The 27,612-nt window shown below is 42.6% G+C and overlaps 1 protein-coding gene across 1 annotated transcript; it reads right to left on the bottom strand.

The window, feature by feature from the left end:
- LOC307021382 (caspase-3-like) lies at nt 1-25,895 on the bottom strand. The gene is made up of 5 exons (XM_079653429.1): nt 25,727-25,895; nt 2,445-2,724; nt 1,089-1,194; nt 408-1,008; nt 1-254 (listed from the first exon to the last, which is right to left on the bottom strand). Exons 2-5 carry the CDS (start codon nt 2,715-2,717, stop codon nt 74-76), a joined length of 1,161 nt encoding a protein of 386 aa, XP_079509555.1. The 5' UTR covers nt 2,718-2,724; nt 25,727-25,895; the 3' UTR covers nt 1-73.
- Nucleotides 25,896-27,612: the final 1,717 nt, after the last annotated feature.

The following is a 27,612-nucleotide window of genomic DNA, read 5'->3' as shown; positions in this document are numbered from 1 at the left end:
TTCACTCCTCAGGTACCGGCGGCCAGGTGCCCTCAGTCAGTGCTGATAGGGAGGAATTTTTGGCGATGAGGCTTCAGTTGCGAGGAGTCAACACAAGACGCTTCGTCAGGGTGTGCCTCATTGCGGGCATCTGCGTTGTTCGACCACACTTCGGACAACCGCTCGGACCACAGCTCGGAACACATTTCAAAACAGCCTCTTCCCCGGCTACTTCCTTGTTCACGCGGCGGAGAATGACTTCAATTTCTTCATTCCTGAAAAATATGAGGGGTAGAAGAACATGTCATCACATGATGGTCACATTAAGTCCAGGGTAAAATATACATGCTAACGATTTCATCATCAGATCTACAACATCTTTCAGATATTTCAATAACTACATCATTAAAGTTGAGTTTGACATTTACCTCTGACAGCCCACTATTAGCTGCTTACAGACAGATTGGATGAACCAGGCCCCCTCCTTTGTGTTTCTTAGAGAAAAATAATCTTGAACAGTGGAACAATGAACAAGAAAATCTGCTTCCTGAGGGATGAATGTCGATTGAGAGCCAGCAGCCTGCCGTGTCGAGTGAGAGTCATCAGTCTGCCGTGTCGAGTGAGAGCCATCAGCCTGCACACCGTCTGATGCCACCGTAGGATGTATCTGGTGCCCCTGGCAGGCCTGGATCAGGAACACTTTGGGCTTGTCACTGAGGGGAGATTGAGGAGTTGCCATGAAGGTTCTCGTTATTTCTTTGATAGGGAGGGGCTTCCCATCAACCCCCGATACGACACCCTTGTCTCCGTGACTGAGAACACAGCAGATGAAGGCATCGCCATGCTGAGGAGCCTCTAGAAGATCGGTGAATCTGCTGCCAGTCCACTCCTGGACCTTGAGCTCCTGCAGCTCAGAAAGGCCCGGCTGAGAAGCAAAGCATTTCAGCGCTCGCTCCATCTGGACCTTGGTTTGGTCTTTACACATCAGCACTCTGAACCCCAGCCAGCTGAACACCTCTCCCAATCTTTCTGCAGTGAGATAAAACCTAGTTAGGCTTCAACAGGCAACACCGGGACGATGATATGAATCTGTCAACTCTGTAACGTACCAGCATCTTTATCAGTTCCTTCTCTCACGTTACCACTATCAAAATTTTTGTTGTTTATGATCAGGCAGAGGCCGGTGGGCTGGCTCTTCAACTCGTACTGCCCGTCCTGAAAACAACCAAAACTATTTCACGCAAACACAAAATGATGGAACTGGAATGGATTAGGGCGGGGCTACGTGGACACAATCTAATATATTTACTCTAAGGTTTCTGATGAATAATAATAGCTATGTGGATATCATTGCTAAATAGTGCTGCAGATCATTAAAGATATTCATAAATATCCAAAAGTAGAAGCAAGTACTCAAAACAAACAAACTCCTTTGAGTTGGCTCTTTTGAAGAAGCCCGCTTGCCACTCCAAAGATGGCGGCAATGTTCAAGACGGTCACCAATGATTGTTTGGAAGTGTCCTTTTTTTGCCAGTAAATCACTTTCACTCGCTCAATAATTGATCTTGGTGTCAAAATCATACATTCAATAACCACGTAGAAACAGAATTCAGACGTCAGGAATGACTCAGAAGTGGTCTAAGCCATAACATTTAAATAATCTGCCTACAGAAAACTGGGTAGCCAACATGCAGTGCAGCTGTAGGTGTTGGAGGTATGTTGGGGTGTAGGAGTGTAGAGGTACACTGGGGACATCTTGGTGTTCAGTGTTGGTAGCTTGCTAACATAGAACACTCTCATCAGTGAGCTTTCTAATGCGCCCCACATTGTAACGTTCTGTGTTTAAAGAACATCGCTCTGAAGAACTTTCTAAATTGTGAATTTGGCTGTAACTCAAAACCAAAATCACAGAATTTGGTCGAGTGGTGAAAATGTTAAAAATACTGTTTACTTGGATGGAAATGACGGCCATCTTGGAAATTGGACGCATTCTTTTCAAAATGTAAGTTGATAAGGATCATAAGGATGTTAATTGGGTCTTTTTACAAAGACTAACTAAAAACCCTGACGCAAGCATTTTGCCATTAAAGGTGGGGTAGGTAAGTTTGAGAAACCGGCTCGAGATACACTTGTTGTTATATTCCATGGAATGCTCTGAACATCCCGATAGCAATGAATATCTGAAGTGCTTTGAAGCCGTGGTGCTGTAAAAAGCCCGACCAATCATCTGAGCCGGCTAAAGTAACTGGATGGCCTACCTGCCTGTCAGCCTTCCATCTGTGCACTAACTGATCTCTGCCCTCATTGGTCATGTGTGCGTTCGTGTGTGTTGGAGGAGGGGCTCTGTGAGGAAGGGGCAGATTTTCTCTGGTTGTGTATTTTCAAATTCTAGCCACTCGAGCTGGTTTCTCCAAACTTACCTACCCTACCTTTAAGTGTGCTTTTTCAATATTAGGTTATCTCACCTCCAGGATGTACTTCAGCTCAGGGAAAGTGTCCTGGATCTCCTCATCAGTTTGCAGGAGGTCCAGGAAGAGTTGGCAGTTCTCCTCTCCTTTGTTCATGATCATATCCATCAACTCATCGTTCTTGTTGAAATAGCACCATTCAAGATTCTTGTACTCATGTTGAGTTATCAACTTCTTTTCATAAGCTTTGTTGAGGATTAGCGTGTAGTCTGCACCCAAAGTTTCCACAATGGATGGCTTATTACTTCTCAAAATCTCGTAGGCTGCCATGTTGAATCTGACAGGGAGAAAAACAACAGGCATAGTAAATATATTGGTCTATTTGTTTTCATCATAATCTGGCACCAAAGATAAAATGTATCATTTTTTAGTTTACTCACGAGTTAAAAGCATCAATAAAAGCAGCAACACCGTTCAGAATGAATCCATATCGCTTTAGAGTGTAGTGTAACTCTCTAGATTGAATCCATGCTAACCTGCTATCAGCTAACTTTCAGAACTACTTCCTACGATAATGGCATTAAGTGACGTTGCTAAAGTTAGCCACTTTATCAAAGTCGACCACGTGTTTCAGAGCACTGCTATCTCTGTCCTGCCGAGCCACCGGGCTCCATTCAGGCCAGACCGAACAAAACCACACAACGTACCAAACTCCAACCAAATATCTGAGTATTTAAGGAAAACGTGGGTAGAATTACAAATAAAAGTTGATTTAAGATTGAACTAGTTCACAATAAAATGTTTGGGTTAGTTCTGATGAATTCGGCATGTATTTGATCTACTATTAAGCTCTGTATTTTGAATAAATTGCTAAATAATCTTAACCAGGGTTCGAGTTATAAACTGAGCTCTATGGTCTTACGAACACACAGGGCCGTGGTAAGTAGGGGTGCTGAGGGTGCTGCAGCACCCCCCGGTGGAGGACAGGGAATTTGCACTTCCACAAGATTAAATAAAAAATAATAAAAATATATTAATAATACAAAAACAGTTTCATTCAATTGTTTTGGTTATGTTCATATACTGACAATATTTAAATGATAGGATGTGGTTTAAAAAATGAAGATCTTATTTTACACATTTTGAGTCTGGTCGGAAATGACGTCAAGCACATACAGACAAGTTAAGTACAGTACAAGTACAGTAACAGGACGGACATACTATAATGGCGGCACAAAAGCGAATATTAGATTTCTTTTCGAATCCTTCAAAAAGATGTAAAATTGATTGCAACACAACCTCGGACAGCATGCCAAGCAATAGCTCAAGCCCAAGTACCTCGGGAAACTCTTTGCCAAGAGAGAACGTCCTTAACACTGTTGAAGTCGTTGACAGCTGCCGAAGAGAGAATGAAGCTAGCGCTAGCACTAGCTTCATTCTCTCAAGTGCGAAGAGGAGAGGGGGGAGCTAATACCAACGGCTCCAAACCAAGTGAGGCTGCTGCAGCTTTAACGCATCCGTCGTGCCAGCCTCGTAACCACGTTTTCCCTGGTAGGCATTTCGGAAAGGAAAACTTTTCCCGTTCTTTTCAACCCGGCTGGTTTGATAAGTGGAGATGGCTTACCTACAGTATAGAGACTGATAGCGTTTTTTGTTTTGCATGCCTCCAGGCTGTGCAGAAAAAACTAATATCTTCAGAGTCAGACCATGGTGATAAGTTTTTTGAGGGGAGGGGATTTTCCAACTGGCAAAAAGCAACTGCTAAATTCAGTTTGCACGAGAAATCGCCTATACACACAGAGGCAATCAGGAAACTTTCTGGATTACAGCAAACTCCAATAACTGCACTTCTTTCAGATGGTGTAGTTAAAAGACAACAGACGGCAAGAAATGTCCTGGAGATTTTGTTCCGTTCGATTTCCTTTCTTGGAAGAAAGGGATTGCCATTTAGAGGAGACACAATGCGCGACGGCATTCTCTACGAGTTGATGTTGGAAAGGACATATAATTTACCCAAGGAAAGAGAATGCGTTATGAGGCGGGACAACTGGGTCAGCAACACCATACAAAATGAGATTATCTCCCAATTTGCGCATTCTGTTCAAAGGACAATAGTTTCCCGTGCGTCTGTCAGTGAATTTTACGGACTAACAGCTGATGGTACAACCGATATCAGCACTGACGAGCAGTTTTCCTGCTGCCTTCAGTATGTGGACAAGGATCTGGAGACGCACTGTGACTTTTTAGGATTTTACAACTGCCCAGACACTACAGCAGAGACACTTTTTACCTGTTTGAAAGACATTCTACTGAGACTGAACATTCCTATTGCTCATCTACAGGGGTATTGCTTTGATGGTGCCGCCAGTATGTCAGGCCGTTTGTCCGGTGTTCAGGCCCGGCTGAAAGAAGCGAGCCCACACTCACTTTATGTACACTGTTGCAATCACGCCCTGGATCTTGTACTCCAGGAAGTTGCACGTGAGGTAAACCTGATTGCAGAAGGACTCAATTTTGTGCAGAGTGTTGCTGTGATTATCAAAGAGTCGGCGAAACGCGAGCAATTGTTTGAATCACTATTTGGCTGTGAAGACGTCATTGTTAACATTCTGGGTCTATGCCCAACGCGATGGTGTGTGCGCACCAAAGCAATTCAACGCTGTTGCGCATCATACTCTGTCTTACTGGCAACACTGGAGAGTTTGAAGGAGGACAGAAGTGTGAGAGGGGATACCAGGGCCAAAGTTGCCGGGCTTCACAAACAGGCCCTCAAAGGCAAAACTCTTTTCAGCCTCCGCGCATGTGAAGCGCTATTTGGCCCTTGTGAGGCTGTCGCGAAAACCCTGCAGAGCAAAAAGGCAAGTGCACTCGGTGCCATTGAGTGTGTTAACCTTTTGATGGACCGCGTTAGTGCCCTGCGAGTTGATGGTGTGGCCGGTATGATCAACGAAGTGAAAGAGAGTGCTACCCGGTACGGCCTAAAGATGCCTGATGAAAATGAATACAGGGTGAGGGTAAGCAAAACACCTGCCCGGTATCGTCAAACCAGAGAGGCTGAATCTCTGCAACAGGCAACGTATGATGTCAGATGGAGGACTGAATTTTACGAGGCTGTGGATCTGGTTCACTCTGAGCTCAGCAGGAGATTCGACCAGGATGGGATAAGAGTAGCTACATTCAGGAAGAAGATCGCAATTGACGCAGCAAACGGAAAGCCGGTTGCGGTTTGGACGCAGAGGCTTTGAAATTACCCACGGGGTTTGACCTAGGCCGACTGCAACTGCAGCTCCAGATGTTGGGAGGTGCCTTTAAAGAGACTGTTCACAAGACAGTACAAGAGGTTGCATCAGGTCTGTCAGAACTTCATCCTCAGACAAGATCTCTTTTTGGAGAAGCAGAGAGGCTAATGAAACTCTGCATGTGCCTTCCTATATCAGTTGCATCTTCGGAGCGAAGTTTCTCCACACTCAGACGCCTTAAAACCTGGCTGAGGAGCAGCATGTCCCAGAAAAGACTTACACACCTTACACTCATGCATGTGCACGGAGACATCGTTGAACAAATGGATATACAGGACATGATGAAAAGTTTCCTCAGTATGAATCCCGAGCGCAAGAACACCTTCGGAGTATTAGCCTAAGGTAAGACATTTTTTTCATGCACGAACACCATGTACAGTCCCGAGGCCTACTATTGCTATTTTTAGTTTTAAGATAGATCTGATGCCGTTGTTTTTCCTGTGTCAGTGGTTGTTTTGCAATATGTCAGTTTTGCAATATGTCAGTTTGCAATATGTCAGTTTGCAATATGTCAGTGGTCGATGCGTTTATTATTTTTGTGGCATTGTGCTTGCCCGTACTTGGGAGGGAGTTACAGTTTGTGTATCCAATCATCCTGTGTCTGTAGTCTCTATTTTATCATTAAAGTTTGGCTTCGGAGGAAGTACCCAGTCGCTGTTGTTGCCCTCCCCCCCCTTTATATTGTGTCATCCCCACAGCACCCCCCATTTGAAACATGTTCCCACGGCTATGCACACACACACACACACACACACACACACACACACACACACACACACACACACACACACACACACACACACACACACACACACACACACACACACACACACACACACACACACACACACACACACACACACACACACACACACACACACACACACACACACACACACACACACACACACACACAACTTGCTACAAACTTAAATATGAAAAGGTTCAACTACGCACACACACATAATCTCGGCTCGCGCAGCACGCTCACAGGCATAGAGTGTGCAATAATGTATTGCGCACCTTGGAGGTGCAGCGCAGGCATATTGCCATTCAAGAGATAAGTAGTTATTTTGCAAAACATGGTTTTCTTTTAGCCAATTTACATTGACACATGCATTATTTGTAATTAAAATAATGGTTGTTGGTAATGTATTAGCGACCCCCACAGATGTATGATTTCACTGCGTCCCATAAGGAGGGACTTCACCATTGGCTCACACATAACTTGAACCCTGATCTTAACACACAAGCACAAAATGTACCAAACTCCACCCAAATGATTGAGTATTTAAATGAAATGTGGATATAATTAAAAATAAACATTGATTTAAGACTAAACTAGTTCCCAATAAGCTGTTGTGGTTAATGCTGGTGAGTTCTGCATATATTCCATCCTCTAGTAAGCTCTGTATTTAGCATGCATCTCCTCATAAACTAACAGACTACCTGTACGGCGCGCTCAACCTCCATTTGTCTCACAAGCACACAGGTTCCAAACTCCACTCAACTTGCTGTATATTTAACAAAAACGTGGATATTTATAAAGATATGTGTTGATTTCAGACAGGATAGTTCATAATAAGCTGTCTTGGTTACTTCTGATTAATTCGGCATGTCATTTATCCACTATTAAACATGTATCTTGAATAAATAGCTCAATAAATGAACTGACAACCTGTGGGTCTCTATGCGGAACGTGCAGCTGCCCTTCAGCTGAGTACCAAACTCAACTCACATTACTGTGTGTTTAAGGAAAACTTGAGTATTCATCCAAACATATGTTGATTTCAGACTGGACTATTTCATAATAAGCTGTTTCGGTTACTGCTGGTGAGCTCGGCATATATTTAATCCACTATTAAGCTCTGTATTGTTCATAAATCGCTAAATAAACGTCCCACTCCCCGTTATCTCCTATACTACTACGCAACGTTCATTTTCCTCTAAGAGCGGGAAAACAGCAGTGGTGGGAATACAAGTTGTACAAATATTAATATACTAACAGGTATCCCAGCTAGCGGGGAACGTTCTCACAACTTTTGGCTAACGTTACCTATAGGTTCTAACAAGGTTTTAAATAAACGTTTTAATCTGATGTTCAAAGAACCTTTTTAGGATGTTTATTTGTTCAAACAATGTTCCTATAAGGTTTAAGGTTAACTAAGACATAACTTTTCAACTGCAACTGAGATGATAGAAAGTTATTTTATAAAATGTTCCTTTAATGTGATATGTTAACAAAGGTGGAACGTTTTGCCTGAAATATTCTAAGGACGTGTTTTGGACGTTGTTGGGGTAACACATTAAAGATGTTCTTTATAAAACGTTCCCTCAATGTTACTTGATAACAAATGAAGAACATTCTCCAAGCAACATTCTGAAAACGTTTTCAGGATGTTATTCTTTTTTTATAAAACGTTCCTGTTATGGCAAATATTAACACGGTCATGGTCAACGTCAGATTTATTTCTAGAGCGCTTTAAAAAAACAAACTTGTTGCATTTGTTTGAAAAGGATGTTTTAAAAAAAATCTGATGTCACCACATTTTCCTTTTGAAAAAAACAAACAAGCACGTAATTCATGATAAGCTGTAAGCAGATATTGCATGTTTGTGGTGGCATGTGTGAGGTCCCAGCTAGAAATGTTCGTTACCATTCGTTGTTCTAGGAATGTTTTCAGCGGGACGTTTTATTTTGGTTCCCAGAATGTTCTTCTGAAAGGTAGGATAACGTTCTTTAAAAACATTCTTGAAATGTTTGGCGATAACATTCTTAAGATGTTTTTGATAACATTGTTAGAACATTATGCCCTACTGTTCTTAAAACGTTTTCAGCGGGGCGTTTTATTTTGGTTCCCAGAATGTTCTTCTGAAATGTAGGATAGCGTTCTCTAAAAACATTCTTAACATTTTTGGTGATAACTTTCTTAAGATGTATGAGCGCATACATCTTAATAATAAGTGCCGTTCAAATTCTCTAGATGATAGGAAAGGAGGTTTCAAACTTCCTTTATAACCTCCTTTAGCTTAGGAACCACTGGACCTCCCTCCCTTTCCCCTCTCCTCAGGAGAGGGGAAAAAAAGCCCCACAATGCCTTGCAGCCGCAGCATTTGCCGTCACACAACAGTCGGCCGTTCACGGACACAAACGATTATGACGGAGAAATGATATCATGAAAGTTACGGTGCTTATTAAGCATTTTAAAACGTATGTGGTAAGTTGCCAAAGTGCTTTGTTTTGAACGTTCATCAGTTTTATAATCAAACAGAGAAATATGAACGTTAGTTTTTACTGAAATGATCAAATAAAGTCAACATTTCACTGAGCTGTGTGGGGTTTGTTCAACTTTTAAAAGATGTTTGAATGATGTACACAGTGATAGATGTTAAGGACTAATGTTTATAATAAATACATCCCAGCTAGCGGGGAACGTTCTCACAATTTTGGCTAACGTTACCTATAGGTACTAATAAGGTTTTAAATAAACGTTTTAATCTGATGTTCATTTTTAGGATGTTTATTATTTCAAATAATGTTCCTATAAGGCTTAAGGTTAACTAAGACATAACGTTTTAACTGCAACATTCAGAGGATGTTTTCAGGATGTTATCGAGGCCTGAGATGACAGAATGTTTTTTTATAAAATGTTCCTTTCATGTGATACGTTAACAAAGGTGGAACGTTTTGCCTCCAACATTCTTAGGATGTGTTTTGGACGTTGTTGGGTGACACATTAAAGATGTTCTTTTATAGAACGTTCCCTCAATGTTACATGATAACCAAAGAAGAACCTTTTGAAAGCAGCATTTGGATAATGTTTTCAGGAGGTTATTATTTTTTTATAAAACGTTCCTGTGATTCAAAATATTAACAGGGTCATGGTCAACGTCAGATTTATTTTTAGTGCGCTTTAAAAAACAAACTTGTTGCATTTGTTTGAAAAGGATGTTTAAAAGAAATCTGATGTCACCACATTTTCCTTTTTAGAAAAAAACAAGCGCGTAACTCATGATATTGCATGTTTGCGTAGGCAAACAATTGATTGTTGCCGTGAACGGTTTGTTGCGTGCCACTCTAGCTTTTTACCAGCATATTCTTTGACAACTTCGCCTGATTTTGCCTCACACTGATTTTTGTGTCGTTTTAAGAATAGGAGGGCATAATGTTCCAACAATGTTATCTCCAAACATTTTAAGAATGTTTTTAGAACCAAAAATGTCTAGCTGGGATGTGTGTACACCGAGTAAGAGGTGTGACCCTTTAGATTCCTGTACTCGTGCTATTGAGTGTGTGTTTTAATGTAAACATCTACAGGATCATTAATGCATGTTTTTCCTATGAGGTCTGGTTTAAAGCATCGCTAACCCTCCTGTTGTGTTCGGGTCTGAAGATTTACTACTTTCATCACTTTTTAGTTTTACATTCGACCGCATTAAGGCTTCATGATATCCTTCAGAGACATTTGAACATAGAAAATGCTGATCCCCACTTTCATTGCATTTTGGATGATTTAGTGAACTTTGTAACCGCCATAAAGAAAAGGAATTAGTAACCATCCGGATCAATTTGATACATTTCCTGCTCTTATGTGCCCCCCGCCCCCCCCCCCATGGATCACACCTGGCACACGCAGTACATGTTCAGTGTCTATTCTTTGTATATTGACTGCAGTTTTTCATGTATAGAGAGCCACAGGGATGCGTCCTAAAACCCGGAAGTGAGCTTCTTCCAGCTCCCTCGACAAAAAAGATTTTGAATCATAAATCTATCGATTAGATTTATGATTAAAAAAATATAAAAGTAGGGTAGACATGTGGATATCATCCGGCTGAACAAAACGTGATCCGTCTCTTCAATGTGTCTCAACCAGTGGTGTAGTCTACGTGATACGCTGGTATATGCCGTATACCCACTAGAAAATGCCAGTGATTTCCGTATGCCCTCTTAAAAATGAGCGATGATACGTAACAACATCATTTTGTGACTGCGCTTTCACGCTTTCGCCCCTTCTGTGTTAATACTTTTGGACGTCTGGGGCTTCCGTCGCCTGTGGCCTGTTGCTAGGCAACAGCAACACACTCTATTCGGCTCTGACAAACCCCACGTTTCTCTAACATTATCAGAATTGGATCCGTCCACCATTCAAGTTTGCGGAGCGCTAAACAGGAAGCAAACATGAAACGAAAACAGACGACAATATTTCAATGTTTTCCAAAGTTTTCCCCTATTACCACTACAGAAGAAGAGCCAGGTCAGGCGGCTGTCCTAAAGGTGACAGAGAACGAGCCCGGCGCTACCGCAAATTTACCCGGTAAGTGAAATTAGCATGGTTATCATTAACGTAACTGTAGCTAACTAGCTAACTTGCTAGCTAACTTGATCAACGTTAGTGTGGTGGATCAATGGAAGAGAAAGAGAGCGAGATACTGTGTGTGTGTGTGTGTGTGTGTGTGTGTGTGTGTGTGTGTGTGTGTGTGTGTGTGTGTGTGTGTGTGTGTGTGTGTGTGTGTGTGTGTGTGTGTGTGTGTGTGTGTGTGTGCAGTCATAAACAGAACACAATGTTTATATTTTCTCCTTGTTTCGGACACAGATGAGAGCTCCTGGCCGGCCTTGTGGACTGAAAGTCAGGCTATGGAATTTAAGAACAGGCATCCTTGGTTAGAGTGGAGGGACAGAAAGTTAGGTAAATGTCAGCACACATGCAAAGGAAAGCTGATCTAAACAACATCCATCCATCTTCTATCCATCCTACTTCTCCCGCTTATCCGTGGTCGGGTCTCGGAGGTAGCAGTTCCAGCAGAGAGCCCCAAACTTTATTTTCCCTGGCCACATCAACCAGCTCTGACTGGGGGGTCCCAAGGTGCTCCCAGGCCAGCGAAGAGATATAATCCCTCCACCTGGTTCTAGGTCTACCCCTTGGTCTCCTCCCAGCTGGACGTGCCTGGAACACCTCCCTAGGGAGGCGCCCAGGTGGCATCCTAACTAGGTGCCCGAACCACCTCAACTGGCTCCTTTGGACGTGAAGGAGGAGCGGTTCAACTCCGAGTCCCTCCCGGATGACTGAACTTCTCACCTTATCCCTAAGGGAGACGCCAGCCACCCTGCGGAGAAAACCCATCTCGGCCGCTTGTACCCGCGATCTCGTTCTTTCGGTCATGACCCATCCTTCATGACCATAGGTGAGGGTAGGAAGGAAAATAGCCTGGTAGACAGAGAGCTTTGCCTTCTGGCTCAGCTCCCTTTTCGTCACATCGTTGCGGTATAGCGACTGCAGTACCGCTCCCGCTGCTCCGATTCTCCGACCCATCTCACGCTCCATTGTTCCCTCACTCGAGAACAAGACCCCGAGATACTTGAACTCCTTCACTTGGGGTAAGGACTCATTCCCTACTTGGAGTGGACAGTCCATCGGTTTCCAGCTGAGAACCATGGCCTCAGATTTGGAGGTGCTGATCCTCATCCCAGCCACTTCACACTCGGTTGCGAACCGATCCAGTGAGTGCTGAAGGTCGCAGACCGATGAAGCCATCAGAACCACATCATCTGCAAAAAGCAGTGGTGCAATCCTTAGTCCACCGAACTGCAGACCCCCCCCCCCCCCCCCACAACTACGCCTCGAAATCCGATCCATGTATATTACAAACAGGATTGGTGACAAAGCGCAGCCCTGGCGGAGGCCAACCCTCACCTGAAATGGGTCCGACTTACTGCCGAGGACCCGGACACAGCTCTCGCTTTGGGAGTACAGAGATTGGATGGCCCTGAGTAGAGACCCCCTCACCCCATACTCCCGCAGCACCTCCAACCGTGACTCCCTGGGAACCCGGTCATACGCCTTCTCCAAGTCTACAACACACATGTAGACTGGATGAGCGTACTCCCAGGCCCCCTCCAGGATCCTTGTGAGAGTAAAAAGCTGATCCGTCGTTCCACGACCAGGACGGAATCCGCATTGTTCCTCCTCAATCTGAGGTTCGACAATCGGCCTGACCCTCCTTTGGAGTACCTTAGAGTAAACTTTCCCGGGGAGGCTGAGTAGTGTGATGCCTCGGTAATTGGCACACACCCTCTGATCCCCCTTTTTGAAAAGGGGAACCACCACCCCGGTCTGCCACTCCTTCGGTACTGTTTCCGACTTCCACGCAACGTTGATGAGACGTGTCAACCATGACAGTCCCTCAACACCCAGAGCCTTCAGCATTTCTGGGCGGATCTCATCCACCCCCGGGGCTTTACTACTGTGAAGTTGTTTGACGACCTCAGTGACCTCCCCCCGGGAGATTGGTGTCGATCCCCCGTCATACTCCAGCTCTGCCTCTAACATAGAGGGCGGAGTTGTCAGGTTCAGGAGTTCCTCAAAGTGCTCCTTCCAACGCCCTAACACTCCATCAGTTGAGGTCAACAACGTCCCATCCTTACTGTACACAGCTTGGATGGTTCCCTGCTTCCCCCTCCTGAGGTGTTGGACCGTTTTCCAGAACAACTTTGGTGCCGCCCGAAAGTCTTTTTCCATGTCTTCTCCGAACTTCTCCCACACCCGCTGCTTTGCCTCGGCCACGGCTGAGGCTGCTGCCCTTCGGGCCTGTCGGTACCTTGCAACTGCCTCGGGAGTCCCCCGGGATAACAAATCCCTGAAGGCCTCCTTCTTCAGTCGGACGGCTTCCCTGACCACCGGTGTCCACCAGGAGGTTCGAGGGTTACCGCCCCTTGAGGCACCTAGGACCTTGAGACCACAGCTCCCCACCGTGGCTTGGCAATAGAGGCTTTGAACACCGACCACTCTGGTTCAATGTCCCCAACCTCCACAGGAATGCCCGAAAAGCTCTGCCGGAGGTGTGAGTTGAAGGCCTTCTGAACTTGGGCCTCCTCCAGACGTTCCCAGTTCACCCGAACTACACGTTTGGGCTTACCAGGTCTATCCAGAGGCTTCCCCCGCCACTCGACCCAACTCACCACCAGATGGTGATCAGTTGACAACTCCGCCCCTCTCTTTACCCAAGTGTCCAAAACATACGGCCTCAGGTCCGATGATACGATAACGAAATCGATCATGGACCTTCTGCCTAGGGTGCTCTGGTACCACGTATACTTATGAGCATCCTTATGTTCGAACATGGTGTTCGTTATGGCCAATCCATGACTAGCACAGAAGTCCAGTAACAAACCACCACTCCGGTTCAGATCAGGGGGGCCGTTCCTCCCAATCACTCCCCTCCAAGTGTCTCCATCATTGACCACATGTGCGTTGAAGTCTCCCAGCAAGATTAAAGAGTCCCCTTCAGGAGCCCCATACAGGACTCTTTCCAGGGTCTCCAAGAAGGCCGTATACTCTGAACTGCTGTTGGGTGCATAAGCACACACAACAGTCAGAGTTTTACCCCCCCATAACCCGCAGGCGTAGGGAGGCGACCCTCTCGTCCACTGGGGTAGACTCCAACAACGAAGCACCCAACCGGGGACTTGTGAGTATCCCCACACCCGCCCGGCGCCTCACACCTTGAGCAACTCCGGAGAAGAATAGAGTCCAACCCCTATCCAGAAGTAAGGTTCCAGAGCCGACGCTGTGCGTAGAGGTGAGCCCAACCAGATCCAACTGGTAATGCTCCACCTCCCGCACAAGCTCTGACTCCTTCCCCCCCAGAGAGGTGACGTTCCACGTCCCCAAAGCCAGCTTCTGTCGCCCGGGTCTGGTCTGTCGAGACCCTCTGCCTTCACTACCACCCTTCTGGCAGCGCACCCGACCCCATCGCTGTTTCCCGTAGGTGGTGGCCCGCGGGACGGAGAAGCGGAGGTGTTGCCCACGTCGCCTTTTCGGGCTGTGCCCGGCCGGGCTCCGTGGCAAGCCTGGCCACCAGACGTTCGCCGACGAGTCCTCCTTCCGGGCCTGGCTCCACAAGGGGACCCCGGGCTTCCTCCGGGCCGGGTATCCTCACTTCGTGTGTCGTCTTTCATGAGGTCTTGTGAACCAATCTTAGTCTGGCCCCTTGCCTGAGACCAATTTGCCATGGGAGACCCTACCAGGAACACAAGGTTCCAGACAACACAGCCCCCAGGTTCATCAGGGCACACAAACCTCTCAACCACGGTAAGGTGCTGGTTCTTCAGAGAGGATCTAAACACTAAAATTCATAAAGTCAATGATTATGCAAATGAGAGTTAATTCATGGTCATGTTAAAAGTGCATTTAAAACATTTGCACCATTACATTACTATATGTTAGTTATCAGTAGTTGTCAAATAATTAGCTATTGAAAAAGTGGAACATTTTTCTCCTTTTCATGCATTTGTTAGCCATGATGTAAATATTGTGAGCAATAGTGAGAGTTTATTAAATACTTTTGAGTAAATCTTGGATCTTTTCTGCAGATGTTATTGGTACAAACCTGTATCATGGTTTTGTTTATTTCCAGGTTGTGCTCTTTGCAGCGCTACAAAATCAACAGGTGTCCTCACAGAACAACGAGTGTCTATGTCTGAGGAGTGGGTGCACTTTAAGATCCAGTCCTCAGATTCAAGCAGATCAACATCTCTGGCCTCTTTGAGAAACAAGATTAGACGACATGAGACTGGAAGACGACATTAGTTGGAAATTTGGTGAGAGCTGTGTCAGAGACTGTGTTTGCAGAGACAGATTCTGTATTCAGAACAGCATACTATCTTGCGAAGATGAACCGACCTTTTACTGACCATGATAGTCTCATTGAGCTTCAGGAGAAAAATGGTGCCAACATGGGCACTAGTCTGCACTCAAGGTACAGTTCCACACAAATTGTAGAACACATGGCAAAAGAGATGCAGAAAAAAATAGTTCACAGTATTGTGACGTCTTCAAGCAAGTTGTCTGTTCTCATTGAGGAGGCTACATCTATCAGCCACAAATCTGCAATGATTGTCAACTTGAAAGCCTCAGTGGATGGAGCTACTCCTGAATTGTTGTTCCTGGAGCTGGTTGAGCTGGAGAGCCAAAGGGCAAAGGATATCGAAGAAGCTCTGCTGAACTGTTTGGACACTGCAGGCTTCACTGAAGAGTGGCTTCAAAAGAACTGGGTCTCATTTGTTTCTGATGGAGCCAGTGTCATGTTAGGCAAGAACTCTGGTGTGGCAACCAGGCTGACAGCAAGGTACCGTAACCTCTTCACACGGCACTGCATGAACCATCATTTGGAACTGGCTGTATCTGATGCAGTGGATGAGGTTCAGGCAGTCAACCACTTCAAAGTGTTCCTAGAGAAGATCCACAATCTCTACAGTCAGTCCAATAAAAATTCACGAGAGCTTCTGGTAGCAGCACAAGAAGTGGGCTGGCAAGTCCTGAAAATTGGCAGAGTTTTAAGTACGCGATGGGTGGCCAGCAGTTTCCGTTCTGTAAATTCTGTGTGGACATCATATAAAGCACTCAATAGACACTTTGAAAAGCTGCAGGCGACCAAACAAGAAGCAGCAAAGAGAGACAAACGTATAGAGGCCTGGCACGCCGAATGCAAAGCAAGGAATTCCTGTGTGACCTCGGACTCATGTTTGATGCACTGTCTGAACTTGCAAACCTGTCTCAGCAACTCCAGGCCCATTCTGTCACACTCTTGAGAGCAGACCATCTTCTAAAGCGCACCATCAGAGTGCTGGCATCATTCAAAGATACCCAAGGAGAGAAATTAGAGGAGGCACTGACTGCACAAGCGTTGGGACATTTAGGATCTGTTCCCTTGGAGTCAAATGCAAAGCTCACACCAATCAATGCAAAACAATTCCTACAAAGTCTGATCAACAACTTGGAGAAGCGCCTCTCATTTGATGGTGAAATGCTTCATGATCTCAGTGTTCTGGATACAGGCAACTGGCCATCAACCCCTGGCATACGGCATGGTGAGGCACAAGTGAAACGACTCTATAGGCGGTTCAATCTTGGTGAAGAGCAAGCAGTTAATGGTATGAGAGATTTCCTTGAGCACCCAGACAGTGAGCCTGAAAGCTTAAAGCCACTCATACAATGCATGAAGACCATCCCTTGCAGCACTGCTGAGTGTGAAAGGGGCTTCAGTCTCATGAACAATATATGCACAGACAAGAGATCGACACTGTTGTTGTCAAATGTAAGTCATTTGATGATGATCAGCATCAATGGGCCCCCTGTAACACTTTTTGAGCCAAAGAAGTACGTCACAACATGGCTGAGAAGCCATCGCTCTGCCACGCAAGCAAGGAGGCAATGCCCACCTCAGATGCCTGAGTACAAACATATCTGGAAAGCTCTGTAGACTACCAGACTATGTCCAGAAGTGCTCCATCCTTTTTTCAGGGCTTGTGGACTAACACAGTGAACCCAGTATGGACATGTTGAGTGCTTTTTCAACCCTCATTTATTGAGGTGAAGCATATTTGTTAATTGTTTTTTTGTTTGAAGCTAATTTGTCTTGTAGCACTTCAAGGATGTTTGCTTGTTCATTTAAGCTGATAGAGTACATAGTTTGACAATGATTTATGGAAGATAATAGGGCTGAACAAGTTTGAATAAATATTTAATGCATTGAAAAATATGTTGAAAATGATTATTGTGTGATATTTGTGCAGATCTATGAGAAACAAAGATGTTTTTTTAAGTGTAGAATATGATGTGATGGTCGGGACATCTATAGCATGACCATATTTATTGTATATTACTTAAAAATTGCAGTAGGCCATATTGAGATTTTGATGAATATTTCGATTAATTGTTCAACCCTAGAAGATAAGTGGGCTTTTTCCATCATTGTTCATTCTTTTATTTTGTTATTGTTAATGTCACTGGTAGTTCAAAGTCACATACAAATGTTTATAATACATTGACATGTTGATAACACAGTCTCAAGACTAGTCTATGCATTAGTGAGTGTGATGGTGTTCATGAGGTGTCGCTCCGCGATGCGTCGCTCTAGGATGGATGAATACAATTATTACAGTATACTGTTAGAAATTAAAATCAATGTTTTGATGGTATAATGTAGCTTAAACATACCGTCAGTTTAAACGCTCTTTTATACTGAAAAACCAGAAATTCTTGTGCACAAGCAGTTAAGCTTTTATTCTGAAAATCCTACATCTCCGGTTAGCATGTAGCATGTGGCTAATATACGATTTCCTAAAGAGGTGAATTGAGGAGCGAAATGACTTGGTGTGGTGAAAACCGAAACCTACTGATTTAACACTACAACGATAGATGTCGAGATACTACCATGTTGAATATTAAATGAAAGTACAGTTTATTTGAATACATTATTGTTTACAGACGAGAATAGCATGTGACAACATCCGGAATGACCGGCAACCAAACGAGCCGAGAAGTATTGTTTAGAGTATTGATTACAGCGTTTAGAATGTGTTAAATGAAAAGTGATGAAAGAGAATATGAGGAGAAACGGCGTGTTAAGCATATATTGAATGTGAAAAGAACCTATCCTCTGTTTAAATGCAATAACGGACATTGGAGACGAGGCGAGCCGGCTGGCGGGGAGGAGCCAGCAGAGGATATATATAACAGCGCCGGAGGAGAGATCCGGTCTCTTCTCTTCTTGCTCAGGAGAACCAGATCACAGCTGTTTTCTGCCGGAACAATATTCTGTCTGTAACACTACCGCGCCTTTTTTAATTAAAGTATCCCATTTGAATCTTTTCAGAGACTCCATTTAGTCTCATTTTAAAGCTTCTCTCCTGGACGCGAGAATAAAGAACACATTTAACAATTGGCGAGCTAGCCCAGGATCTCGCAAAACCGGGAGAGACTACAGCAGGCTGCTTGCTGGACCCGCTGGCATCCGTTCAACACACAGAGAGCTCAAATCAACTAGGTAAGGAGAAACCTGTTATATCGAATTCTTCAATAGTTAATGTAGGACAATGTTAGTTCTGTGTGTTTGACGGCGGCCAGCGGATCCTGAAAATAGCTGTGCAATTTAAGTTAAAACAAGCCTAAATTGATAAATATTGGTAGCATTACCACGTGGCGTTGCTTTGTTACAGGCAGGGTGAGTTCAATTTCTTTTTTTCTATTTAACCCTGCATGCTATTCGTTTGTCTGTTAGTACATGTCGGCTAGAAGCCAATCACTATATGTGTCTTTTGTGGCGTTTTACGTGAATGGTTTTAGGCCATTAAGCAGTCGGGACTGCTTGAGGCAAAGACACAGCCAAAGTTTGAAGCTAAGGTTATTGGAGTGAGTGTTTTGTGTAACAAACAGCGTGAGGCTGTTTTAAAAAAGTCCTATTTCAAGGAAAAGGCCTGAGTAGTTTGAAGCTCTCAGTGGTTACACCATTCTGTTTTTCAAGACATTGCGTTGTGGATTACGGCAGGAAGTGCGACATTCGTGCGTTAGATAGACGATATTCTTCTGATTGTGTTTGCTTAGCGTCCTATTTGTCCCATAAATAGCGTGTTTAAACAGAAGAGATGACCATACTGGCTCTTAAAGTCAAAACATTTACGTACATGGGTAGAGGGCTATGACGTAAGGGTATGAGGCCCATTTATCATTGTAAACTAAATGGAAATGTTATTTTAAACTACAGTGTTGTGTGTTGAATTTACTAGACAAAATATCACCTCACCAATTTCAACTCCAGGTGTTTTCTCAAATCCCTTTGTTCTTCAGGTCAAAGGTTGGAAAACCAGTTGCCATTTTGTCTTGACCTCATGTTCACGGTGAGCCACGGCAGTCACCATTTCATGAAATGGTAATTGAAGTACTCTGTTTGCTTTAACACACTGAGGCTGGGCATTCCATCTTCTAAAGAACATCATACTTCTTGTTAGAGTTAGAACTATTGGAAGTACTTCTGCTGGCAAATGTGTATTGGCGGTTTTGTGAATATTCTTCTTTGCAAATGTGTTTTGGCGGTTATGTGTTGTGTTGTTTAACCATAGTGTAAATTCCTATTTTAAAGATATTTTTGAGGAAACTAAGTTTCTCCTGTGTTAAAAACGAGTCAGTTTTGAAACAGCTATTCCCTAGTGGATTAAGCTGGAATTTAAAATAGCGCACTCTGGTGGTAGTACAGAATTATTACCCAAATAGCGGAAACACCATAACATTGTGATTTTGAACCAAATTCATATTTCAAAGTCAAAACCATACACGGTACAACTTTATTTTAACATTTTATATTTTAATTTTGCATATTTTTTATATATTAATTAACTTTATTAATATTTTACCTTAAACTTAAAAAAAAAAAAAAAAAAAAAAAATCTATAAAAATAATAAAACTTTGAGCAAAAAAAAAAAAAATTAAAGTTCGGACGAACAGCAACGAAGGTGCTAGTCAGAAGATTAGTGCTTCATCTTTGATAGGTTAATACATAATTAGAGAACATGTCACCAAAACAAACTAAGTTGAGACTAGACGCAGGGCCAGGCTCAACTGCAGATATCAAGGAAAGGGTAAAAATCAGATCAGATGCCATAACAGCTCCAAATCTTAGACACAAAACATGGAACCACATGGAGAAACTGTTGGAACAATGGCAAACAAGAGGACTGTATCCAGCTGATGATCAACCAGCACCAGCCCTTCATGCAGGTCACTCTCTGAGAGAATAGTTCATATTTTCCCTCCAGTTTGGAGACAGATTATTTTATCATATGTTAGTTCAGCAGTGTCAACCAATCCTCTAATCCTAGAATTATTGAGACGCATTAGCGACACCAGGGGTATTGTTTTTCGCAGCAACGATGATGCATAATACCATGACAAAAGCCATTATTGAAACAAGTAAACTTTTAGAAGTGCTAATTGCTGATTTTTTTTTATAGTGAATATGCATTTATAACATCAGAAAACCATAAATCATATGATATTTTTGTACCCCTTGTGGGTACACGGAGAACTTATATTTATTTAATGCAACGTTATGGGTTTTACATGTCCTGTTCAGAATAGGGTAATCATTGCAATATTAATTGAGCATTTTATGCTCAAAGGAGGGAGTGTCATGATTATACAGATATGTTGATTTCAGTGACGTTGTAGTTAATAAATAATAACATGTAGTCAACAAGAGGTATGCCGAAGCTCGGGCCTTCTCCAAGGAGGGAGTGGTCCAGTTTTAGATATTAGACAAATAGAAGTGGATGAATATGTCAGAACTCTGAGTAATATTATGCAAGTTTTGTCTACACAGCAGGCTAGGAAAACTACAGAGATACCAGACGAGACACCAGAAGAGACTCTTGTTCGGCCAGGTGATTGGGTGAGGGTGAAAGTTCACAAAAGACAGTGGGCTCATCCCCGGTGGACGGAAGCGTGAAAGGTTGTAACGAACTTCAAACGCGCTCCGGTTTAAAGGTAAAGAAAAAGGAGCAAATTGACACCACCTCACACATTGTCACCCTTCACTGGCAACTTCCAGAACATTATTGGGAGTTAGGACTGATTTGGCAGAGCTGGAACAAAACAATAAATAGAAATAAGATAAAGATAGAAACAGCTCAAAAGACAAATTGTCTATAGATTTTTATAGATTGTACATTAATGTGAAAACCTATTTTTTGTTTTACATCTGTAAAAAGAGTCCAATTTGTTATGTTATTTTTGGACTCATTATTTAAATTCTGTAACGGACACAACCAGGGATAAAATAGAGATGATGACGAGAACAAAGCCAAACCAATCGTGGGGTCCCCTAGGGATAAGAGGCAGAATAGCATTGTTGATTGTGCTCATTACACTTGGCACCTTTCTGGTTGGAAGGGGAGTACAATATTATGTAAGACATGGATCCATTAGTTCACTCATAGAATGCCCACATCACTAACAAGACTCCAGCTGTGTTTCACAGACTTTCACTTATCCCCAGAGCCAAAAGATCAGCTGAGCAACAAGAGGAGGAGTTAGAAATACTCGGTCCCAAACAAGAGGCGGTTATAATCAAGATGATTCACCCCCCCCTATATGCAGTTCTTGTATCAAATGATGAGATGGGTTTAAGTGATTGGGATATGTAAGTGATGGGGATTTACAGATTAGGGGAATCTCTAAATACACTGGATCCATGTTTTAGTCTTTACCAGAAACACCCCCTGTTAAGTTTATGAACAACCGACCGGTGACCTGAGCACAATTATTGAAAATGATTACAGTTGACACAGGCTACTAACCCACAAGTACAGCTTTGTATGTACAAACTCTATGAACAAGATTCCCCAGCAGATAGTGGCGACATTGCAGATATGTCCAGTCACAAAAGTTACTACGGTTCTAAATAACAGTGAGATTTAAAGTGATGGAGAAAATATGGAGACGTTCTTTTATAGTGTGTGAAATATGTGGTGCTTGAAACATCTAGGTATTTAAATTTATAGAAGAAAATGGTTTCCTGAAAGAGTTAATTGGAATAAACATGTTACAGTGGGTGAAGGCAATGTTTAGGGATATGGTACAATTATTAGTAGACATGAATTGTGTTTAGATGACATTTAACAACTAAGATGGAAAGTAAGATTAGGAAAATAGAGTGGAAAAGGTTGGATTTATTTTACCTCAGTGTGTTAGAATGTAACTATACGTAATGCCTCCCGAGATCTCTCTCTCTCCACCTGTCAGAACGCTACGACCCCATCGTCCAAGCAGACAAAAGACCTCACCACGGAAGACTCCTCCTCCTCCATAGAACAGACAGAGAACCAGAGCTGAACCAACAACTCCAACGCTGCATCCAGAACCATCTCCACCTGAGGCACCAAGAACCAAAACCAGGTGACATAAAAAGGCACACTCTCATCGGTCCCCCACAGGACATGAAGTTCCAAGCTGAGCCACAAGATTTGGGCACAAGAGCAGAGTGTGGGACATGAGAGCGGAATACGCCCTCCATGCAACAAAGTAGAGACTGTAAAGGAGGAGATGAAAAGCAAAGCAGATGGGACACTGAGAAGAGTTACAGCGGAAGGATCCAAGAGCAGATGGACTGAGGAGAAGGTGGACGGAGGAGAGGAAAGGACGGAGGAGTTGGCATGGTCCGGCAGAACGTGAGGGGGGCGTGGCTTGACAACCAGAGGGGGAGAGAAGGAAAACGGGAGTGAGTGAGTTTACACATAAACACACTTATTCACCAACGAGAAATACGTAAAGAAAAAGATTTATCAGCCATGAATTAATCAATTGGTGAATTTATAAAGAAAAAAGAGGAAACTATTAAATAACCCTAAAAACACACTGAGGGTAGAACAGATTATTCAATCTTTTCATAATATGAACAAATTATTCTTTAAGAGTTTTTTATTCATGTGTGAATTTGGGTAAGATTTAATTTGTTACAGTATAGACCTACAGTTTAAAGGGATGGTTTTAGGAACCACTCTATAAAAGCAGACAAATCTTTATTTGTATGGAAAATGTTAAAGGTAGAGCTAGTACCAAGCCAAAGATGGTGTTCCAATCTAGAGTATTGATTTCTCCATTGTAGCATGGTTATTACCTCAGGAGGGAAGATTAAGGTGGAAATAACAGTTGTTTTTCGTCCAAGATGTAGAGTTTTAAAATGACACTGGGCAAAGAGCGAAAGCAAAGTTTAATTTAAAAAAAAAAAAACTAATATAATTGGGAGTAATACATGCGGGGCCTTGGATCACTCATTGTGATGGTACATATTTGTACCAACAAATATCGTTCAGGGAGAAGGGGTCGCTCAACCCACCCTGCAGATGTTTTAAATCTTACTTGCAGCTTCAGGGGGAGCGCACGGCACCAGAGTATGAGTTTTAAAAGACAAGCGCCACCAGCTCCTAAAGGTCATCCATTCAATCAGTGATGACCTGACGTTTAGAGATGTTATTTAAAGGAGAAACATATCTGCCATAGGTGTAAATTCCTGAATTAAACTACAAACCATTAATGAAATGACTTCTGTTTTTAAAGTCCTTGTTAAAGGAGGGAGTAATTATCACATGCTCGGGCACCCAAGGTTCCACACACTGTTAAAGGGGTTAGCATAGCTATTTAAGGAGACAAGAATTGAAAATAAATTAGTATAATGAGTTATTGATATTCCACTGGTTCTCACACCATTTCAGGGACTTTATCACTGCATTAGAACAGACCACCCAAAGGTACTGAGTAGGAACCTTTAAGTGATGAAACTCTACAACTGTTGTAACTGACCAAAATCTTCTCCCAGAAATGACTGTCTAGAATGCCGTACCCCAGAGTAGAACGTACAACGGCCCCTTCTAGAGAACATATTACTTTCATACCTTAAATGGTATGAAAGGAGGGAGGGTAAATTTCTCAGGAGGAGACAGTTACAAATGCTAGCAGAACAAGACGACCCACCCCGTATACAGATGTGGATGACAATGATGAGTTAGTTTAAATGATATGGATGTTCGGAGATGAGATTGATCAATGAATGTCCAGCCGATGTGATTCTTTACATGATATCATGTGAAGAAGTGAGCAAAATTAAAATGGAGTGAGTCCATTTCAATTTACTTTATACTATTCCAAGATAGTATATTTTTATTATTCCAATTAATTTTACACTATTCTAAGATAGTCCATTGTATTTGACATTATTATTTTATACTATTCTAATATGGTAGATTTCATGTTGTATAAATCATTGCTATTCTAAAATGGTTTGTTTCTTTTCACTTTGTAAAAACAAGTGCCTTAACACTGAGCGTGGTATGAGAACGGTTTCTGTGAAAGGAGGGAGGAAGAAATGTTCTGATACCAAGCCATTGCTGCTATTTTGAAGAATGATATTGAATGTAAAGACTAGAAGTTATGCACAAGGGAAAACTTTTAGGTTTGAACACAGACAAGAATTTATTTTGTATTTTTGTAAAGCCGGCTGTGAAACCATTCCATTTGATTGTATGTTTGTTAATATGAGATATGTAATATGCAAAGTTCAGATGAAGAACTCATTGATTTCAGTATTATACACACCTTTTAGGTGTGTAAGGAGGGACTGTTAGAAATTAAAATCAATGTTTTGATGGTATAATGTAGCTTAAACATACCGTCAGTTTAAACGCTCTTTTATACTGAAAAACCAGAAATTCTTGTGCACAAGCAGTTAAGCTTTTATTCTGAAAATCCTACATCTCCGGTTAGCATGTAGCATGTGGCTAATATACGATTTCCTAAAGAGGTGAATTGAGAAGCGAAATGACTTGGTGTGGTGAAAACCGAAACCTACTGATTTAACACTACAACGATAGATGTCGAGATACTACCATGTTGAATATTAAATGAAAGTACAGTTTATTTGAATACATTATTGTTTACAGACGAGAGTAGCATGTGACAACATCCGGAATGACCGGCAACCAAACGAGCCGAGAAGTATTGTTTAGAGTATTGATTACAGCGTTTAGAATGTGTTAAATGAAAAGTGATGAAAGAGAATATGAGGAGAAACGGCGTGTTAAGCATATATTGAATGTGAAAAGAACCAATCCTCTGTTTAAATGCAATAACGGACATTAGAGACGAGGCGAGCCGGCTGGCGGGGAGGAGCCAGCAGAGGATATATATATATAGCAGCGCCGGAGGAGAGATCCGCTGTCTTCTTCTTGCTCAGGAGAACCGGACCACAGCTGTTTGTCTGACGGAACAATATTCTGTCTGTAACACTACCGCGCCTTTTTTAATTAAAGTATCCCATTTGAATCTTTTCAGAGACTCCATTTAGTCTCATTTTAAAGCTTCTCTCCTGGACGCGAGAATAAAGAACATATTTAACAATACCCACTACAAAAAAGTAGACTACACCACTGGTGTCAACCACAGACCTTATTTCCAGCTACTTTCCTAAATCCTGTGGAGAAATCTCATTGCTTTTGTTTCGAGGGAACCGGAAGAAGCTTACTTCTGGGTTTTAGGACGCGGCACTGCAGCACTCTATACCAGTAGTCTGATACATTATTTACAGTTTGAAAGGGTGATCAATGAAATGTGGTGATTAATGGTTTTTGTGTTAATGTAACAGCAGTTAAAACAGGACCGGTCAAATTTGAGTAAGGGGGAAAAACCCAACAGCACCATTAAAGAGCGAGCTTACCTGCATCAAGTCCTCCGTTAGAAAAACCTGGACCGGGCTCCTCTGGGGGGTTGGTATCCGAGAATAGGAGCTGTTTTTCGGCTGCAAGAGTGTGTGTTCTCCGCTCCTCTGTTCGGAGAAGTGACTCCTTTACAACTTGACTTTGAATTAAAAGCAGATTCAACCCGCAGAAAGGGGCGGGCCTGCCCTGAGCTGTGACTGACAGGAGGGGGCGGGGCCTGCCTTCAGTGCTGACTGACAGGCAGGACTCAGTACTACACTACACATGTATAAATAATTGATTGATTAGTCCAGGTGATGTGTTTGATGTCTTAAGATATATCAGTTTATAATAAATATTAGTTGTTGTCATACCCTGGGTCTCCACTATCAGCTGCAACCAGAAAGGACATCAAATACCACAAACATACAAATATGAATTCAAAGATTATTGTTATTTCTGAAAAAAATCTGATATATTAAAATAAAGAAATAAAGAAAAATAATGTTCTATAAAATGTCTTGATTTGTCAGTGAACATTTTATAAAAATACGATTAATTAATTAAAATACTCAATAATAATAAGGGGTCAAAAACACGTGAAATGCCCCAAAAATAAGAACAGAAATAAAAAACTGCACTTTTTTCCTTTTGTTTCTTAAGAGAGAATAGTTTCTTGGATATTTAGTTAAATTAAGAAATAAAGAAAAAGGAAAATTACTTTTAGAAATACTAATATTTAATATTCACATAAATACAAAATATTTCTTGTAAGATAACAACATTAAAAAAGAGCAGAAAATTAGATGTGAAAATGTTTTGCAGGTAAAAATCTATTGTTTAAATTATAATAAAGTAAGACATTTATTTCGTTATTATTTCCTCTCGTTTTTCCAGCAGAGGGCGCTGTGGGATCAAAGCAAACGTTTAAGAAAATGCACTTGTTTTTTGTGCAAATTTAAGATTTTCAAATACAAATATATGATTGTAAATGTCCTGCTTTATTCTTATGTTTTCACTGGATAATCACCCCTCAATATTCTGAGATTAAATTAATAAATCAATAAATAAATGCTTAAAGGTCCCATGTCATGCTTTTCCGGTTATCACCCGTCCCCTTGTGTGTTATGAAGGTTTTTATGCATGTAAACGGTCTGCAGAGTCAAAACCCTCAAAGTACAGCTTGTAGCGAGTAAAACTCTAACACAGAAAATACCTCGTTGGAGATATGTCATTTTCCATTGTTTACTTCCTGGGTACTGTGACGTAGGAATGGCCAGTAGCCGCGCCCAGAGCTATGACGTGATACGGTCATGCGTTACCCAGAACCAAATGGACCAATCCGTGGAGCCGTTACGTTACGTCCGCGGAGCCGTTACGTTAAGCCCCCGCTGATTGGTCCAAATTGACCAATCCACAGACTTCCTCACACACACACTCAGTGCAGGCAGATCTGCTGATCCCTCCTCTCTGGCTGCAGGCTGATAACAGACAGTTGGGATCTCTCTGAAGTTCTCTCTGCAGACCCATTCTCTCTGCAGACCCATTCTCTCTGCAGACCCATTCTCTCTGCAGACCCATTCTCTCTGCAGACCCATTCTCTCTGCAGACCCATTCTCTCTGCAGACCCATTCTCTCTGCAGACCCATTCTCTCTGCAGACCCATTCTCTCTGCAGACCCGTTCTCTCTGCAGACCCATTCTCTCTGCAGACCCATTCTCTCCGCAGACCCATTCTCTCCGCAGACCCATTCTCTCTGCAGACCCATTCTCTCTGCAGACCCATTCTCTCTGCAGACCCGTTCTCTCTGCAGACCCATTCTCTCTGCAGACCCATTCTCTCTGCAGACCCATTCTCACTGCAGACCCATTCTCTCTGCAGACCCATTCTCTCTGCAGACCCATTC

Source organism: Notothenia rossii (assembly GCF_949606895.1).
Source record: "Notothenia rossii genome assembly, chromosome: 10".
NCBI classification, from domain to species: domain Eukaryota; kingdom Metazoa; phylum Chordata; class Actinopteri; order Perciformes; family Nototheniidae; genus Notothenia; species Notothenia rossii.
This window is presented reverse-complemented; position numbering and strand designations above follow the sequence as displayed.